Below are 18433 nucleotides of genomic sequence, written 5' to 3' on the forward strand. Positions count from 1 at the left end.
ATTTAATCAATCAAAATTCGCCAAACGAGCTTTCATTTCTGAAGTAAGGTTGGGTTTTATTATTGGGCATAGTTTTATAGATTTATTTACTCTGTTAAACTGGAAATGAAAAAAAAAACCAGGTAAATTTCATCGGCATATTTCTACCATACTGTTTATTTATTCAGATATCATCAAAACCTGGAAACAAACAAGCTTCTCTTTTGCAAGAAACTTCACATTTTTTGGTACTCTAAAAGGTTTTTAAGTCTAAACTAAATATTTCTCAAGTTTTTATAGAAATGATAATAAAACCAAACTTAAGTTTCTTGTTTGTTTTGATCCGTTTTCGTGGCTTTTCAATAGCTTAAGAAAATTCTTAACAAGATGTTTGTCTCTTCAACTTTCCTAGGTTTTGTTGCAGATATTTATCGTAATATTAGTTGTATTTCAGACTCAGAAATAAGAAGAAGACTCTGTAGACTTGTGTTCTTCATGATTTGATCAGATTTCTGAGAAAAGTTCTGCGAAAAGTTCTTAAAAAAATAGTTTCCTATTGTATCTCTATTTTAAGATGCCGTGTAGTTCTAAAGGTTTGATAGGTGTCTATTAATCCTATATTTCCCACTTCTCAAGCTTGATTTGAATATGTTCTCTCTCTTTCAAAGTTTTATGAAACATAATCCAAAATGCAAATAGATTTATTATAAATTACAAATTCACCAGTCTAGTTCGACTGTATAAATGTAAAAACTTGTGTATTCCAATAGTTCTAAACAATAAACAAACGAGAAAGATTTTCTCTAGAGCATCCGCTGTTGGGGTATACAAGGTGCAAAGGTGTATCTGCAGATTGTATGCATGAGTTATTGGATGCCAAAAACAGCGTATCTTTAATTTGTAAACAAATACAAATTGAAGTCAATGACACGTGCCCGTTCTCAGGTAAATTCATGTATCTACCTCAAGCGAAGCACAAAAACCAGTTTATCGAAACGAAAGAACAATTGAAAACGCCTCGTTTAGCAATTAATATTCGCTGCTTAGTTATCCCCCCCCCCCCCCCCCCCCCCCCACAGTTCCCATTGTTTATGTTTTATAAGAAACTGTGGCTATGGATTTGGCATATTTACATACATAAACAATTGAATAAAGTCCGAGCACTCGCACTGAAGTCAAGCTGTTTGCAATCTGATTGACAGCTCAGTTGGCGGGGTGGAAAATGCACAGAACACGGCGGATAATCCTAACGGCAAACAGATGAGTACGAAAACCAAACCGAACACGTATCAATTTTATAGAGATAATTGTTTCGTTCAAATTGTAGTTAGTTCCCGCAACCGCTGCAAGTAAAAGTCAAGGAAAAACTCTGAAAGTTGAGACAGAATTCAGGAAGGCACAGTTACTATAACTTATATTTTGTTGAAGACTATGTTTTATGTGTATAGCAATTGGTTTTGGAGTGGAATTTCATATTGTTTTGTTTTAATTATCGTTTGCTGTATATGCGCGCTTTAATTTGAATATATTTTATTTACAGTTTAAATTTATTTACGACTTTCTCGTTTTCAAGTCAAATAACAGTTGCAATAAACAAGCATTCAACTTAATTGCTTACGTGGCTCATCATTATAATTTACAAGAAAAACTTACTTAAAACTATTTTTTTTTGCAGTTTTTTTTTTTTATACTGATTTTGTATTATTTTGTTGTTTAATTTCTTTCTTGACTGTGCTTTAGTTTAATTAATTTATTTATTATGCTCATTTTGCATTGTTTTATTTTATGTTTTTATTTTTACTAGTGAGAATATTGATTGATTAGTTTTGTATACATGCATGTGTGTGTCTATATATATATATATATATATCATCATCATTATATATATATCGACTTTTCTCTATATATATATATTTTGTGGTTTTCAAATTTAGTTAATTTCTGTTCTGTTCGATTTTGTCGGGTGCTTTTCACTATGCGTCTTGCTGTTTTCTCTTGTTTTGTTTTTGTATAAATAAAAAATATAATAATTTTGTTTCGCTTCGAATAATACATGCCATACATTGAAATACGTTTGATTCTGATTATTATGATTCTCATAATTTATGATTAGACGTTAACCACGTTAGGCCCTCGTAGAGGCCATCGCCGCTTGTGGCACATGATGGCTGGACATACCAATTGCGATCTCTTATTCTAGTTAAACCTAGTTTTTCCTGGATTTCATGCGGTTTCATTGCTGCAACAAGATTTAACAACTATCGTTAATAATTCATTTGAATTTGTTAAGTAAGTTTAATTACCATCAGCTAGATCCTGTTTATTAGCAAATATCAGTATAATGGCGTCCCGCATCTCTCTATCATTAATTATCCTATGCAGTTCAGTGCGCGCCTCATCTATTCTATCTCGATCAGCACAGTCCACAACGAATATCAGACCCTGTGTGCCTGTTCCGAGTCAAATTTTAAGGGAGGATACAAGTTAATATGAATGTTTTGCGGAATCCCGTTGAATGCTTGCCTGTATAGTAATGCCGCCAAAGCGGTCGAATTTTGTCCTGCCCGCCAACATCCCAGACATTGAACTTGACATTCTTGTACGTCACAGTTTCCACATTAAAACCCACCGTGGGTATCGTTGTAACCGATTGACCCAGTTTCAGTTTATAGAGGATCGCTGCGCAAACGTTTCAGAATATATAAAAATTCAATATTAATAACAATTGATTTAGATTAGCATTGCGCACTCACTTGTTTTGCCAGCAGCGTCCAAGCCGAGCATAAGAATTCGCATTTCTTTGTTGCCGAAAATTTTTGATAATAGCTTTCCCATGATGATGTGTCATCCATTAAACGCTGGCCAAACTGAAACCAAACAAAATTCATATTACTATATGTGTATATATATGCATCCATCTAGATATATATTGAGCTTTACAGAAGTTGCTATATAGCTATAGCTGCCACAGACCCAGGGCAAGTTATCGTATCAATTTTGTGTTGTGTGTGATATAAGCATGCCGCTACAAGGCGCGCACACACACACACACACATGCATACACACGTACAGCATACACACACATACAGCATAATGCGTCAACGGAAGTTAAGAGCATTATTTTGCATAATAATTCAACTTACATTGTGGTGTGTGCACAACAACAACAACAACAATAATAAAAGCGACTACAACAATGTTAAGTTCAGAGAGAATTTATCGCTGCCACACACACACACACACATGCATACTTGTACAAACAACTCAAGTACAATTGGGCATACGCATACAGCGCACACATAAACGAATGATCATAAATTAAACAAAAATTATCTGAATGGGCCAGCCAATTGAGCACAGTACGCTGGCCATGCAAAGCCAGCTGCATAGCCGGCCTGGCACGACCCGTGCTCCTGATGATCCTGGGCAGTCCAAAACGCTGTTGCCTTGTGCCTTGGCTGGGGCTGAGCGTGTATTTGCTCGCCGAACACGTCACATACACGCCCGAGTCTCGCACACACACACACACTGACACACACAGACACGCATACACACCCAAAATTCTAGACGACGAGAACCAAGTGTTGGTGAAGATTACGCTGCTCTACGTTCGACGCGCGCCTTGGCTGGGCTTTACACCATTAAGCGTTAACACGTCGCGTTCGAATTGTGCATACAATGCATTTGCTTAAAAAACAAAAAACTACTAAATGTTAATAAACTATAACAACAACAAATTTTGCACTAATCTTCTCATATTTGTATGCGCTGAATGTTTTTCTTGTTTTTACAGTGTTGCCACAGCCACACACACAGAGACATCACTCTTGGTGTGTACACACTGGCACTTATCGGTGTGGCAACACAGTATTTAGTGTTGGCAAATGTTGCTTAGCAGCACTGCTGCCCATAGATGGCGTAACAACAAAGAGCATTTGTCGCTTGCTCAAATGGTAATCATTTTAATTAATAATAACAAACACGCAAACAAATAATGGAATTAAGTTAGTCACAAAGTGCACACACAATAAAACATCATGGCTGGCATATATCCCAGAGAGGCGGTGCGCGTTAAGGTCAAGGTATGTTTTTGGACCAGACACAAGCAAACACAACAATTTTCACCCAGCCCTCCCCCCCTCTGCACTTTCTCTTCCCCCCGCTCACACGCACACGCACACTCGCATAGAAATGCGAGGCAGCCCGACCGCCAGAATGGCGCAAATTCTCTGTGGATCCGCAAATAACCACAATGGAGGTGCTCTACTCGCTGCTAGCCAAGGCTTTTGACATCAAATCCGATTTTTCAATCAAATACAAAGCCTTCGATCCAGCTGGCAATGAAATCTATTTGGCCGTGCTCTCCGACTGGGATCTGGACGCTGCATTCCTACGCATACACAATATATCCATACAGACCGCCTCGGAGCCGTGCCTAATGCTACAGATCGACGTCAAACCCTTCACTTTGGTGCGTGAATGCGAAACGGATTCCACAGCCACCAGCAGATCGGGAAGCATCAGCAGCACGGCCACATTTTCGGCCAGTGTATCGCCGCTGCAGTCGCTGGGCGTCTCCCAGAAATATGTGCAGCACATGCAGACGAAATTGCCGGGTCTGATCATGAATCAAATGGAGAAAACGTTCTCCATTGTGCAGAAGGCCTTCAATTTGTCGGACGAGCACATGGCCAATCTGCCGCCGCGTCCGCCAATGTGCGATGGCGAATTTCGTCTGTTCCTGGATGCGTTGGGGCAAATCCAGCGCCGCGATGAGCTGCGCAAGGTGATCTTTCTGGGCGGCATTGAGCCCAGTTTACGTCGCGTCGTCTGGAAGCATCTGCTGAATGTGTATCCCAGCGGACTGCATGGCCTGGCCCTGGATGGGCATCAGCGCATGGAGTTTATGCGCCGCAAATCCGAGCAATACTATAAGCTGCGCGACACCTGGAAGGCGGCTGTGCAGCGCGGCTGTGCTGCCGGCGAGCTGGCCTATGTCACCAGCATGGTGAAAAAGGATGTGCTGCGCACGGATCGACTGCATCCGTTTTATGCGGGCAGCGATGACAACCAGAACATTGCCTCGCTCTTCAACATACTGACCACATACGCTCTGAATCACCCGGTGGTCAGCTATTGCCAGGGCATGTCCGACATTGCCTCACCGCTGCTCGTCACCATGAACGACGAGGCGCAGGCCTACATATGCTTCTGTGCGATTATGGCACGTGTGCGCGGCAATTTCATGCTCGACGGCATTGCCATGACTCAGAAATTCGCCCATCTCACGGAGGCTCTGAGCTTCTATGATCCCGAATTTTGGGAATATCTCAAGTCGCAGCAGGCGGACGATCTGCTCTTCTGCTATCGCTGGCTGCTGCTCGAGCTGAAACGCGAATTTCCCTTTGAGGATGCGCTGCGCATGCTGGAGGTTCAGTGGAGTTCACTGTGCTATGACAATAATAGCTCCAAGGAGCTGTCTCTCTACGAAAAGGTGCGTTTTTACACTCCAGCTAATTAGAGTTCGAAAGGTAGATATTTACTTAAACTGTAAAATGAGATGGGGCTTAGAGAATTATATGTTCACGGGCAAAGCCGCGTAATTTCTGCTTATTAGTTATATTTCTTAGGAATCGGACCACAATTAGCTTTGTAAAGCATGTATTTATATATTTTTTAGTTGTTTTTTTTTTTGTGGTTTTATATTTAAACATAATATTCACGAACTTTTTCAAGGCTAGAAACTAGATTTTCCTGCTTAAATGTGAATAACATGCAAAGCATAGAAGTGTATAAATATGTTCACGGACAAGGCCGGGTAATTTCTACACATACCTGACAAAAAGTTGCAATTCGCATCCTCTCAATGAACTTTTGTGCTGAGGATAAAACGCGCAGCGGACTATTTTTAAAATCGAAAATATTTAAAATTTAAATTTGTTGTAGGTGTTGAAAATTTCTTAATATTTATTTTGTGAAAGATATGTCATGACCAGCTAGCTCTGTTTGTCAATAGGATCGATCCATTCTTCTGGCAATTGTAATCAGAAATCTTCTCTAATATCAGGAATTTGTGCCCATAACGGAGGCATCGGCGCCGAACAGTGCCAGCACATTTTCCACATCGTACAGCGCCACGCCGACGAGTCCTTCCTATCTGCTGACCAAGCCGCGCGAGAATCCCTACACCAAGGTGTGCGCGCTGCGCAGACAGAGCTCCTCGGCGTCGCTTAGCTCGCTGAGCTCGTCGCTGGGCGCCGCCAGCAATCATGCGCTGGATAACTCGAAGCGTTTGAATCAGAGTCTGGACGAAAATATATCGCGTCATGCGGCGCGTCGTCAGCGCAGGGCGTCGGCCAAGGCGCACCAAAGTCTGGACGAGTCCAAGATGTTGGCGCTCATTGAGGGCGGCATTGCGGAGCATAATGCCAAATCGGTGCTGGAGCTGTCCGCCAGCGAGGATACCGATGACGATGTCTTCGATCGGAAGGAACAGATATCAGCCTCGCCGCCACAATTCCATGAAACGAATCCGTTCAAGGAGGATGCACAACAGCAGCCAAGCAACAACAACAATAATAATAATGTCGCCACGCCCGCCAGGGTATTTCTGTCTTCAACATCGTCTTCCAATCTGGGCGAGGAGAAGGAGCGGGAGCAGCTGCAGGGCCTGGCCAAGCTGCCGGCGAAGAACATTCTCAATGTAAGCAATAGCATTGCCAAGCAATTGGCCTCCAATGCCAGCTCGGTCAGCGAGAGCGTCAAACGCGTCAGCAGCAGCAGCGGCGGTCATTTCAAGGATCTCAAGGAGAAAATTGCGGCCAGCAGTCGCATGGCCAGCATCTCGTTCGATGGCGGCGACGATGCCGAGCACAAGACGCCGCCCAAGCTGGTCAAGAACTTTAATGAATTTCTCAACTTTGCAGCCATCAACAAGAATCGCATCTCGGATCGCCTGGCCAATCAGCTGCAGATCAGCGAGAAGCCGCAAAAGGAACAGCAACAGCAGACGCCGCCACAAGTCAGCAAGCCGGTGGTGCAGCTGACCAAGGGCGGACCGCTGGGCAGCTCGCTGGATGAGTCCGACTCCTCGTCCATACCAGAGACTAGCTGGAGTGCCTCGACAGCGGCCACAGCCATACAGCAGGCGCAGGAACTGAGCAGCTATAGTCTGCAAATGGATCTCAATGCAGTGTCGCCGGTGCAGTCGCAGCCGCAGCAGCATCAGCAGCAGCCCGAGGAGACAACGCCCGATCAGGATCCCGATCAGGAGTACTATCCCATGACAAACGCCATCACGCGCGAGCTACGCCTAGAGGCGGAGAATCTGGATCGTCAGGTATTTGGGCTGCCATTTACGGAAAAGCAAATACCCGCTGACATTGAATACGAAAAACTGGACAAGGATACGCTGGACCTGGTGGAGGATCTGAAGGAGAATGAGATCATCACCTGTCCCGATGTCAGCGAACTGCATATGCGTCGACGGCAACGTCTGGCGGCCGCCAAGAGCAACAGCGTTCAGCCGACGGAGACGCACACGCTGAATCCCTTTATAGATGAGAGCCAGTTGCTGGACGGTGGAGGTGGAGTTGGTGGTGCCATGCGCAACAGCAGCAGCCTGCCGGAGGTGATCATGCCAATTTCAACGGAACCGAATCGCGTGGAGGCGCCGACGCTTGTGGAGATTGCAACGAATGCGGATGATGAGAGCGCCTACACACGCTCGCCACACCGCACCAGTTCCAGTCCGATAAACGGGATCAATAGCACAGCTGCTGCACTGCCGCCGCCAGCTGAATTTGGGGGTGGCAATGCGTTCCTTATGTTTCTATGCCTGACCCTGTTGCTGCAGCATCGCAACACAATCATCAAGTCGGCCATGGACTACAACGAGATCGCCATGCACTTTGACAAGATGGTGCGCAAGCATGATGTTACCCGGGTGCTGAATCAGGCCAGGCGCATGTACTTCGAGTATCTGCAGGCGCAGCGCAAGCAGCCAGCAGCTTTGGTCCCCGGAGCAAAGGCAGAAACACAGAAAAGCACAGAAACCACAAATTTAGACTAATTCGGACGGAATGAGAACTGAGCGGGGACACAGCTTGAGATTGTTGGACATATAACGACTGAGATTTCCTTTGGGATTGGTCAGCCCCAAATATATATATAAAGATATATATTTATAGCCTAAGAAAGCCTAAGAATCAATCTTGTTAAGCGTCTAACTGTTTAAATATAGTTATAGCTGAGATTTTCATTGAGAAAGTTGCTCAAAATGCGCACCAAGAATTGACATTTCGTCAGAAACCAAAGTTTTCCCTTTAGTTTATTTATTTATTAGCTGCCAAATCGAACAGGCCAAAAAGTTTGTTTTTTAATTTGTTGATTACATTTTCTTAAGTTACATTCCACACTTAAACTATATGCGCTTACAATTTTAAACTAAACTACGTACTTAATACTTGTGACTAAGCAAAACTTTTGAAAGTCCCGTTCATTTGTTTGTTTGTTTTTTTTCGGTTAGACTCCCTCCTAATGTCCTTTGTAAAGTTAACGAGAAATGAAACTTTTAAAAATCGCTAAATAAATGCATTCCACAACCAAGAGAAACCTATTTCAGGCACGATCTAAGCCTTATAAAGTTGTTCTTGTGTATTCCTCTATAAGGTTCATATTCGATCTAAGAAAATGTTTTTCATATGTGCTATATGATATACCTTTTCCAAAAGTTTGCAGATAATTGAAAGCCGAAGACATAGACATATTCCCTTCGTGTATATCTTAGGATATTACAAATTGTGAAAATTTATTGAAACATTGAGGCAATTAATTCGTACAAAAATATTTATAAAACGCAATTCAATTTGAACGTTAAACAGAGCAAAAAAACAAAAAAACAAATTTGAAAATGAATTCAATTTAGAAATTATATTTTCGCTTGAGACGCTCGCGTATGAGCAGGCCCTTGATGAGCTTTTTCCAGTTGCCGTAGACGCGCGCTTCGTATTTCTCCTGCTCCTTGCGCGCCTGCTCCTGCTGATCCTCCTCCCAGGCGGCGGTGACCAGCTCGCCAAACTCCTCACAAACGACAAAGCCATCGTACATGGGATGACAGGCGCCCTGATGGAAATCGAAACCAATCACAGCATTGGCGCAATCGATGTTCAGCTTTTTGCAGACGCGCATCAGGCCTGGCACTGTTGGGACGAGGCGTTAGATGATATATGACTTGGGCTGTGAGTGGCACACTTACGTCTGAGATGGACTGTTTTCTTGGGCAGCATGCAGGCCTTGAAGAGCTCCACATTGCCGTACGCGTTGCGCGGCACCAGCCCGTTCTCGGCGGTGGGCGGCTCGTACTCCTGCGTTTGCCAATAGCCAAAGATCTCCAGCGGCTGATCCTTGATGACAGTGCGCGTGAGCTGTAAGAAGTAATACATGTAATACACGTATTTTTCAGTCGGAATAGTTTCACTTGCGTAAAGATTTGCTTACCTTATCCCACTTGGGCCGCGCCTTGACAATCTTGTAGGGCTGCTCGCCCAGCTTCACGACACGCGCGCTTTTTAGCCAAATATCGCGGGAGTGCATCAGATGGACGCAGTCGCGCGAGTAGACAGGCTCGCCACGTATAAAACCCAGTGTGGGCGCATCTGCCGGATAGATGCCCTGGAATTTGAGCAGATGACGCTCCAGCACGTACAGCGGATGATCCTTGAACTCGGATATGGACTTCGGCAGCGGCTTGTCAGAGTGTATGCGACGCAGCTGCTCATCCTCGCGTATGTCGCGCTTGGTCCGCCTGCCCAAATAGGGCGCCAGTGTCTCATCCAACCAAGCCTTCTCCACGCGCGACTTCCGCACCGTGGTCGTCCAGCTGGGACAGTATCGGGCCGTCACATCCTTAAGACTGAGATCGTCTTGGAATGCGAAAACATAGGCCAGATTGGAGGAGGCATTTCTCTGCAAGCGCAAGCTGTTTAGGATTGGGAACCGCTCAAACCAGGCGTTTACTTACCCGGATTGAATCCACATCGTGAATCTTGCCCTTAAACAGATCTATGCATATCCACTGCTCCTCCACCTCGGACCATACCTCCACCCACATATCGGAGGCAGTTGTTTTGCGTTTCTCCTTGACGCCTTCATCATCGGTGGAGAGCACGCGACGATCCTTGCGCAGCTGCTGCACTGCCTTGGGCAGCACAGGCGCCTTCTTTATGGCCCTGTTGGGCGTGGAGTCGGACGCGGAAGTGGAAGCGGATTCGCTGCCCTGGCTCTGCGATTTCTGCAACTTCTCCAGCTTGGGTCGCTTCTTGGGCAAGGGCAAGCTATCGTCGCCGCCATCAAGCTGGGGTATGGCCAGCGCTTTGGCCTTTTGCTGGCGCGTTCGCAGCTCCCGTTTCGGTTCTTCTGCTTTGGTCAAAAACGTGGGCGATATTTTGGCCTTTGCATCCTGACTGCGACGCGGCGCTGCACTTTTCGTTGTGGCTGCCACAGGCGCATTCTGGTCGCCCTTTAGGAACACCGGCGAGATGTGCACCTTGGGCGACTTGCTGCGTGAGCGTGTGACACGCTGCTGATTCCGGCCAGGATTGGCGTTCTCTGCATCGCTATGCATGGCATTTTTTGGCAACACCAGCTTAGGTACGACAGGTGAGCCTATCTTGGCTGCCGGATACGAGACTTCCTCGCATGCCGCCTTTTCCGTATCTGCAGATGCTTTGCGTGTGCGTCGCGCCACGGGCGTAAATTCAGGCTTCAGCTGCTCCAGCCTCGGTTTCTTGGTTGCTTCTGCAACGGGCAACTGGGGCGCGCGTTTGAGTCGCCCAATCTGCGGCTTGTCCTTGGCCGGGTTGCTATCCCCCCTGCCTTGTGAGCCGCTTGGCTTGACCTCAACCTCCGGCTTCGAGCTGCTCTCGACGGCTTTGGCTTTGGCTTTGCTGTGGGCGCTGGACTTGGGCCGTTCACTTAGTTCCTTGGAACTGGACTTCGCTTCTGCTTTGGTTGTAGAAACTGTTTTGGAATTGGACTTAGCGCTGGACTTGGTCGTCGATTGGGTGCTGGGGTCTTTTTTGTGCTCTTCAGTTAGCTTTTTGGCTGCTTTTGCTGGGACACTGGAGCTGGGCTTCGATTCCGCTTTAGCTGCGAATGCGGCTGCAGGGCTGCTCTTGCTGCTGGAATCTTTGACGGTTGTTCTGGCCGCCTTTGAGCTGCTTTTGTGAGCCTTTGTCTTGCTGCTTTTGCTGTCCGATTGTTCCTCCTCATCCTCGTCAGCTTCGCTTTTAATAGTTCCACTTTTGTTCTTCTCCTCCTGCTTCAGTTTAATGGGTATCAGATCGCTTGCCTGCGGCCGCAGCGCCATGGGCTGTAGATTGACAATCAAGCGACAATTCATGCCCATGCCGCGCGCCAGTATAATGAATATGAAGATCATGTCCTGTTTGCAGCGCGCCTCCTTGCGCTTAATCTGCGCCAGCAGCTCCTCGATAATGGCGCGCTTTGAGCCAGCCGTTGCCTTGGCGGCATACAGATCCTGACTCAGCAGCTTGATGGCCGTTTTGAACCAGGTGACAAAGGATTGCAGATACTTGAGCTCAACGCCCTTTTCCGTGGGATAGGCATTCCGGCTGGGCAGCAGCTTCAGTGCGGCCTGCATCAGGCTGGTATCCGCGAGCAGGCGATTGTACTTTAGGCTGCGCGCTATGAGGCACAACAGGCTGACCTTGTGCATCAACAGCTGGCGGTCCTTGATGTCGCGATTCATGCGACGCTTCAGCGCCAGCTCCAGTTCATGCTGGGTTTTCTGCTCCTTGGTCAGAGTGCGCGTTGGCAGGCCCACATGAATCTCCAGATCACCAGAGACATTGGGCGTGGCGGCGGCATCCTTCTCCTGGTCGTCGCTGCTCAGCTGAGCGTCTGCAAAAGGGAAGTGGTTCGGTCAGGTTGGGGGCTTCTTCAGTTACAGTCTGTTGCTTAAGTATGTCTACGGGCAATAAAAGCAGCTACAAATTGTCGGTTTTGTATCGATTTAAAGTTTTATTTCATTTTGAAACGCTTTGCATTTATTTATTTCATTTGATGTGCATTTTAAATTTTCAATTATTGAATTAAATACAGTTAACATTCACTAAATTGCGCTAAATTATGCATTTTCTTTGCATTATTTATTTACTATACATACTAAATATTTCGCTTGTATTTTGTGAAATGAATACAATTTTGCTAAAGTAAATTCGTTTAACATCAGTTCTAATTTGTTAGCTAGTTTTTTTTTTTAATTTTATTAATATTAGTTTTTCATTGTTCGTTTTTCTTTGCATTTTGAAACACTTGAAAATTTCCATAAAGTAAGTGTATAAAGTGTGTTTAACATTTATGTTCAATTTCTTAAGTCTTGTTCTTTGGCAAATGAAACACAATGAAAATAAAATGCAGCCCGTATAAATATTCGAAACTATTTTGCTTCGGTTTCAAACGTTTTATAAAACTTCGATTTCATGTGCTTTGCAAATAAGATTTGTGTATATACTTAGTTTGGTTTAAGTTCTTTAAAATGTGCAAACATTTCAACACACACGCAGATTTCTTGAAAAGTTTTTAACATTTAACAACACTCAAACAGCTATTTTGTGTTAGGTTTCTTCTTTTTTTTTTTTTATTTATTTAGTGCTATTTGCAAAAGACATTGAGAAGTATGTTGTTGTTTTTGTTTTTTAACTGAGAAACTGAGCAATTTTACCAGTGTTGGGTAGTTAGCTTGTCGTGTAAATATAGTTATTTGCAGTTGCAGTGTTGGAAAGTATAGCTTAAGCCGTGTTAAATAAAGCTTTCTAATGTGGTTTCTATGCTCTGTATATTATTTCAGTCTAAGAGACTACAAGTCCCAGTTTCAAATAGTTTGCACAAGTATTATATAAATTGTTAAGAGTTTCTATGGAATAATCTTTTTGAAATTCATCTATTTTTGCATGCAGACTATTTGAACTGGGCTCAACAGTAATATACAGTTGGGTGTTAGTTTAGTTCTAGAGAGCAGTTGTAATATAATTGTAGCTCTGCTTCTGCTATGTATGTATATATTTTCGTTAAACAAATAACTACGCAGTCTCATACGGAGCCATTATGGAAGCTTTTATCTTTTATTTTGTTATCAGATACGAGTTTCTCTGGAATTTTTGCTAGCTAAGATCAACAAACAAGACACCACAACCAACTTTTGATATTAAGCCCTGCTACCGCTTTATCAACAACTACAATCAACATTATATTCTTGTTTTGGTTTTTTCTACTTGCGTTTCCTACCTGCAACTTCCTCAAAGTCAGAGTCATCGGAGTCGCCGCCAGCAGCTAGCACAGTGGACGCAGGACGCGTTTTCGTGTGCCGCTTAATGCGCGTCGACTTGGTTTTGCTGAGACGCGACGGTGCATCCAATGGCGGCGGCTGTGCTCCTCCGGCGCCGCCAGCAGCTGCCCCAGCTAAGGAACGTCGACGTTCGCGTTGTTTGTCCGGCTCGTTAGCGTAGTTTTGGTTCTCGCCCAATGCAAGCAGTGCGTTGACATCCATGGCTGCAGCGTTGCCCTGGCTGCCTGGTAGCGGTGGGGGCGTGGCCGTGGCATTGCGCTTGGTGAGCAGCGCGGCCCGGGTGCGCTCCAGGCTATTGGCATTCTCGAGCAGGTCACGAAAATCGAAGGCTTTGCCGGCATTATTATCCTCAAAGCTGCTGTCGTTGTTATCCTCGGAGCCGGAGCCAGAATCGGATAGATTTGTGATGCCCGCATTGCAATCGAATTGCGGCGCTGGCGATTTTTCTTTACTGGCCGTAAAGAAACTGGAGCGCAGATCAATATCAGCGGGATTGACCAGATAATCCTCGACACTGGATTCGCTGCTGGAGTCAGCTTGGTTGCTTTCATTGGGCGTTTTGGCGTTTTTTGAGGCCGTCAAGCGGCTGGCAGAACCCGATGCCGTCGGCGAGTTCTGTGTGGGCGATGTGGGAAATGTTTTGGGCGGCGGACGATATTTGTTGTAGAGCTTGGAGCGCAGCGATTGGCCGCTCGGCTTGCGTTTCTTCACAGAGGCGCCCTTAATGCCGCTGGGCGGCTTTTGTTCCCTATGATATGGATGATAGATTACTTGTTTTGTTTCATTTTGAGTTAAAAGTGATTGATTGCTTGCCTCTTTTTGGCTGCGCACGCCGAGGAGCGGCCACTGGCGCTGGCTGCAGCTGCCGCACCGCCGAGTGTCTCCTCAAATTCGCTGTCATCGTCATCGGAGGATTCGCCGCCGCGTGCATCTTTGCCCGGTTTCCATTCATCCTCCTCGCTGGCGGAAAAGCCCTCGGACAAGGATTCTTCTTCTTCGTCGGACATTGTGTGTGCCTGTGTGTGTGTGTGTGTGCGTGTGTGTGGGGGTGCTTGTTGCTCACAGGCTGCGCGTTTTACATGTGTGTGCGTGTTCTCTGTGCCACTTACAGTTATTGATTTTTACTGCGCACTTTTCGAATGCTCTTCTCTTCCTTGCTGCTGACACAACAGTGCTTAATTAATTGCCATTCGTAACATTTAATTGTCCGTTTGATTGGATTTCATGCAAATATGCAGCCCGTTTTATTGTTGGCTATTTAAACGAATTTGCGAAATTGACATTTCCGCGCTTGGCTGGCGTTAGGCTGAGAAATAGCGATAGGCGTTTGATAAGTGGAGGTCGTCGATTATTTATTCAGGTGCGTGCTATCGAGTATGTAACATATACTGATATATCGATATATCGATAGATAGATATCTGCTATATCGATAGGCGCTTGCAAAACGTAAACAAAAGTGTGTTCACACACAGTTACAAAAGAAAATAGCAAACTTAGCTGCACAGCACTTGGCAACACTGCTATAAAATTGTTTATTTACATGCGTTCGCATGGATTCCTCGGGCCAGGAGCTGCATCCCAATTGGCGAGCTCTGACAACATTGCATGTGCCACTGAAACGCTTTGTGCGCGCAGGGGCTGCCGAGCAGGAGCGCGGCAAGGCAAAGGTGGCGAAACAAACAATCGATGGCGGAAGCGGCGCTGAAGTGCAGCAGTTCTACAGGGAAATTCTGGATACGCCCACAACAGCAAAAGTCACCAGCAAACCCACAAATACTGACACGTCCAGACAAGCCAAAGAACAGCCACAAGCGCTGCCCTATGACAGAAACAGATTCTTTCGCCTGGCCACAAGCAACAATGTGGAGCAGCTGGCCCAGATGTGCATTGCCGAGGAGCAGCAGCTAAATGCCTGCGATTCGTATGGCTGGACGGCGCTGATGATGGCTGCCTGCGAGGGCGCGGCAGATGCAGTAGCCTGGCTGCTGCAGCTGGGCGCCGATGCGGATGTCGCAGACAAAAGCGGCAACACGGCCCTGCGACTGGCCAGCAAGAAAGGCCACACGGGAATTGTGCAGCTGCTGCAGCGGGAAAGCAGCTCCAATGCGGCCGCAGCCCAGCTGGAAGAGGGGCCCAGCGACACAGCTGCTGCACCCTTCTATTGTGGGGTATGCCAAAGGGATTACAGCGAGTCCAGTTGGCGCGCCCATCAGACCTCGACGGTGCATCGGTTCAACATGAAATCGCTGCCCGCCCACAGATTACAAAAGTTCAACATCCCGGCACGAAATCGTGGCCTACAGCTGATGGTTAAACAGGGCTGGGACCGTGAGCACGGCCTGGGACCGAGCCAAAGCGGACGCCTCTATCCGGTGAAGACCGTGTTGCGCAAACAGCGCACCGGCCTGGGCATTGAGCAGTCCCCGGCGCGTGTCACACATTTCGGAGCCTTCGACACAAATGCCACCAAGCATCGCAATCGGAATCCCTTGCCGCCGCAACAGCGACACACTCGCAACGACATGCGGCGGGAGAAGGTGCGAGAATGGAAACGGGAGCGCCGACTGCGCAATGAATTGAGTTGACTCGGAATAAAGATTGGATTGAATTGGATTGTTACATGTCAGATTTTTCGCTTATGATTCTGTTGTTAATGGATTCGAACTCAAAACGTTGACCTTGGATTCTTGTGCCGGCCAAGGCAGCTGCTCATTAGTAGTTATCACTGTATACAATATTTAGCTTTAAATTGTGTCTAATGTCAGGACGCAACGTTTTTATGCTTGGATAGGTCAGGGCACAATGGCGGCACGTGCCTTTGTGCTGACCTTTTGCGCGGTGCCGAGCTACCTACATTTGCGTGGGCCACGTGCAGCGTGCTGGCGGAGGGGGGCGTGGGGGGAGAGGTACTGCTTTCCACTGCGAAGTTTAGCCCGGAGTTGCGAAACCGAAAGCTGTTGCACGGCACGGCGCGCTCTCATCCTGCAGCATTCAGCTGACACCGATTCCGCTTTGCGCCTGCGCACTGCCCGCTTCCTAAGCCCCTTTCGAAACCGACGGCTATGCTTGCGTGTATATGTATACATACATATATAAAAGGCAGTTTACCGAATTGTTGGACTCAGTCGCGTTCGGACTGTGACAGTGTGCAGACGTGCTCAGGACGCCTCCGTTGCTCAAGTGTGCCTCTTTGTTGTTGCTGCTGCCTCCTGTGGTCTAGTTTTAAAGTAAATCACAACGTGTGCGTGTTCAAAAGTTGTGCCAGTAATTAAACGTACACATAAAGTTGTGCTATGCGAAGGTCGGCAAACAGCGTGTGTTAGGTAAATTAAAAACATTGAATTATTAAACGTTCTGCAGGACAATTGTCAATTAAGTGTACGCAATAAAAATGTTCGTTGAGTACATTTCAAAAAGCAACGTTTTTTATTTTGTTGCATTCCGAATTGATGTGGCAACACTGGCTGCTACCCCAGTTTCGATCAACAGCTGTGCGCTCGCTCGGCAGCGCAAAAGCAAACGCAACGCAAAAGCGAGAAAGAAGAACACGCAACGACAAAACGTTGGCGCCCAGAACATTAGCGTCGCATTTGTTGTGCTTATTTGTGTTTGCGGTCCCAACGTGTTCGGTTTATATTAGCGCTCGTTGCGCAGAAAATAAATTATATTTCAAATCAATTGAACACGTATTGCCAACGTTGTGTTAATTCTCGTGTAGTGCTTGTAACTTGTGTTAAATTGAAGTGTATGCAGCGTCAAAAATATATAAAGTTAACCAAAGTACGCAGTATGCCAGTTATTATGCAGAGCATGCAAAAACTCGACGTAATAATTAACACGATTCGCAGTGAAAGAGGCATAAACAATTCCTGGTGCATTTTGGCGTCGCTGCTCGCTGCTGCCATGTGATTTGCGTGAACTTGACAACAATTGAAATATGCTAATAATATGCATATGTATGCATATATACAGTTGCTTGTTATTGCAAAATATTCAATATATATTTGGTTTATGGATAATTTCTTTAGCAACTACACACACGCACAGCCCATTTTGTGTTTGTGTATTTGTTTGGTTTACATTTATAAATTGCTACCTTGTCTTTTTATCTCAGCGACGCGCTGCCCACCCTGCTCCGCTACGCAGCGGCAGCGGCAGCGACAGCGACAGCAACAGCATCTGTCAGTGTGGCGGCGATCTCAGTATTGTTTTTGTTATTTTGCCCTCAGGCGCTCTTGCTCTCTTTCGCTCCATGAACTTTGCGCGTGCCTTTCAATTTGTTTGATCTGTCATTGCAATTCCATCTCATTCTCTCGCACTCTAGAACTGTGGCGTTCTGTTCGTTCACCCACGCGCTCTCTTTATTTGATATTCTTGCTCGCTCACGTAACGGTTTGATTATTTAGAAATCAATGCAGTGCGGCAATAGGAACGGTTGCGGGGGCAACGGGGGCATTGCAATGTATTTTTGTTATTATTTACCGTTTTTAAATAATTAAATTGCGGAATTATTTTGATTGTGTATTTGGAAAATTGTAATTTATGACCACAAGCAGTGATTAGAATAAAAAAAACGCTTTAATTTTGGCAAATTAACACTGCGGTTAAATTTTAGTGTTGGCTAACATAAAAACAAATGTTTTTTTTTTTTCTTTTTATGATCAAAAAACATACAAACGTAAATAAACTATTTTAGTGAGTGTTTTGTTTAGAGCCAAAACAAAAACAAAAAAAAAAAAAATAGCTTGCCAGTCACATGGCCTGTTTAACCGTTAGCTCTGCAAAAGCCATAAATACAAGGTTAAGAACACACGGAACAACCGAGCAAAGATCTTGCAAGCACGTCAACTAATCTCGTAAATCTTTAAAATCCTAAAACAAACAAATACAGAAGAAAACAAAAAAAACTAGTTCGAAAAAGCAAATGAAACTTCTACATGTTTATTATTAAGTACAGTGAAGCCAGCCTTGAGCAGACCATTTTGATTGCACTCAAAAAAAAAGTTGTACTCTTCCGTAGAAATACCTAAATATCACATAAACATCACGTATACTCTTTCAAATGGCCTTTCAATATTCCTGGA

At 45.4% G+C, this 18433-nt stretch overlaps 5 protein-coding genes across 9 annotated transcripts in view; 3 read left to right on the top strand and 2 right to left on the bottom strand.

The window, feature by feature from the left end:
* Positions 1–1717: 1717 nt before the first annotated feature.
* On the bottom strand, positions 1718–5936 carry LOC115762450 (ADP-ribosylation factor 6). Of its 2 annotated transcripts, none has more exons than XM_030704652.1 (5): positions 5815–5936; positions 2733–2846; positions 2503–2658; positions 2283–2429; positions 1718–2218 (listed from the first exon to the last, which is right to left on the bottom strand). In XM_030704652.1, the coding sequence occupies exons 2-5, from the start codon at positions 2812–2814 to the stop codon at positions 2076–2078; spliced, it is 528 nt and encodes a 175-aa protein (XP_030560512.1). In that variant the 5' UTR covers positions 2815–2846; positions 5815–5936; the 3' UTR covers positions 1718–2075. The 2 variants fall into 2 exon arrangements, with proteins under 2 accessions (XP_030560512.1, XP_030560513.1); XM_030704653.1 differs by lacking the exon at positions 5815–5936 and adding an exon at positions 3535–3751.
* LOC115762449 lies at positions 3911–8802 on the top strand. The gene is made up of 4 exons (XM_030704651.1): positions 3911–3932; positions 3989–4061; positions 4169–5473; positions 6047–8802. The coding sequence occupies exons 2-4, from the start codon at positions 4017–4019 to the stop codon at positions 8048–8050; spliced, it is 3354 nt and encodes a 1117-aa protein (XP_030560511.1). The 5' UTR covers positions 3911–3932; positions 3989–4016; the 3' UTR covers positions 8051–8802.
* A 48-nt stretch (positions 8803–8850) lies between these two features.
* Positions 8851–14647, bottom strand: LOC115762448 (DNA repair protein complementing XP-C cells homolog). 2 transcript variants are annotated; one of them, XM_030704648.1, is made up of 6 exons: positions 14162–14647; positions 13288–14096; positions 10001–11901; positions 9478–9945; positions 9236–9404; positions 8851–9179 (listed from the first exon to the last, which is right to left on the bottom strand). In XM_030704648.1, exons 1-6 carry the CDS (start codon positions 14353–14355, stop codon positions 8902–8904), a joined length of 3819 nt encoding a protein of 1272 aa, XP_030560508.1. In that variant the 5' UTR covers positions 14356–14647; the 3' UTR covers positions 8851–8901. The 2 variants fall into 2 exon arrangements, with proteins under 2 accessions (XP_030560508.1, XP_030560510.1); XM_030704650.1 differs by lacking the exons at positions 8851–9179; positions 9236–9404 and having other exon boundaries at positions 9803–9958.
* Positions 14648–14844: 197 nt separating this feature from the next.
* On the top strand, positions 14845–15975 carry LOC115762199 (G patch domain and ankyrin repeat-containing protein 1 homolog). The gene has a single exon (XM_030704323.1). The coding sequence runs from the start codon at positions 14900–14902 to the stop codon at positions 15932–15934; it is 1035 nt and encodes a 344-aa protein (XP_030560183.1). The 5' UTR covers positions 14845–14899; the 3' UTR covers positions 15935–15975.
* Positions 15976–16484: 509 nt separating this feature from the next.
* Positions 16485–18433, top strand: part of LOC115762479 (transient receptor potential cation channel trpm) — a 60563-nt gene continuing 58614 nt past the window's right edge. For 2 of the 3 annotated variants that reach the window (XM_030704706.1, XM_030704711.1), the window contains exon 1: positions 16976–17129. The gene's annotated coding sequence lies outside the window, so the exon portion shown is untranslated. Of the gene's footprint in view, positions 16673–16975; positions 17130–18433 lie in introns of those variants that run through there. The other variant, XM_030704707.1, reaches the window with a different exon arrangement.

Source organism: Drosophila novamexicana, unplaced genomic scaffold, assembly GCF_003285875.2.
Source record: "Drosophila novamexicana strain 15010-1031.04,08,12 unplaced genomic scaffold, DnovRS2.1 tig00000564-arrow-pilon, whole genome shotgun sequence".
NCBI classification, from domain to species: domain Eukaryota; kingdom Metazoa; phylum Arthropoda; class Insecta; order Diptera; family Drosophilidae; genus Drosophila; species Drosophila novamexicana.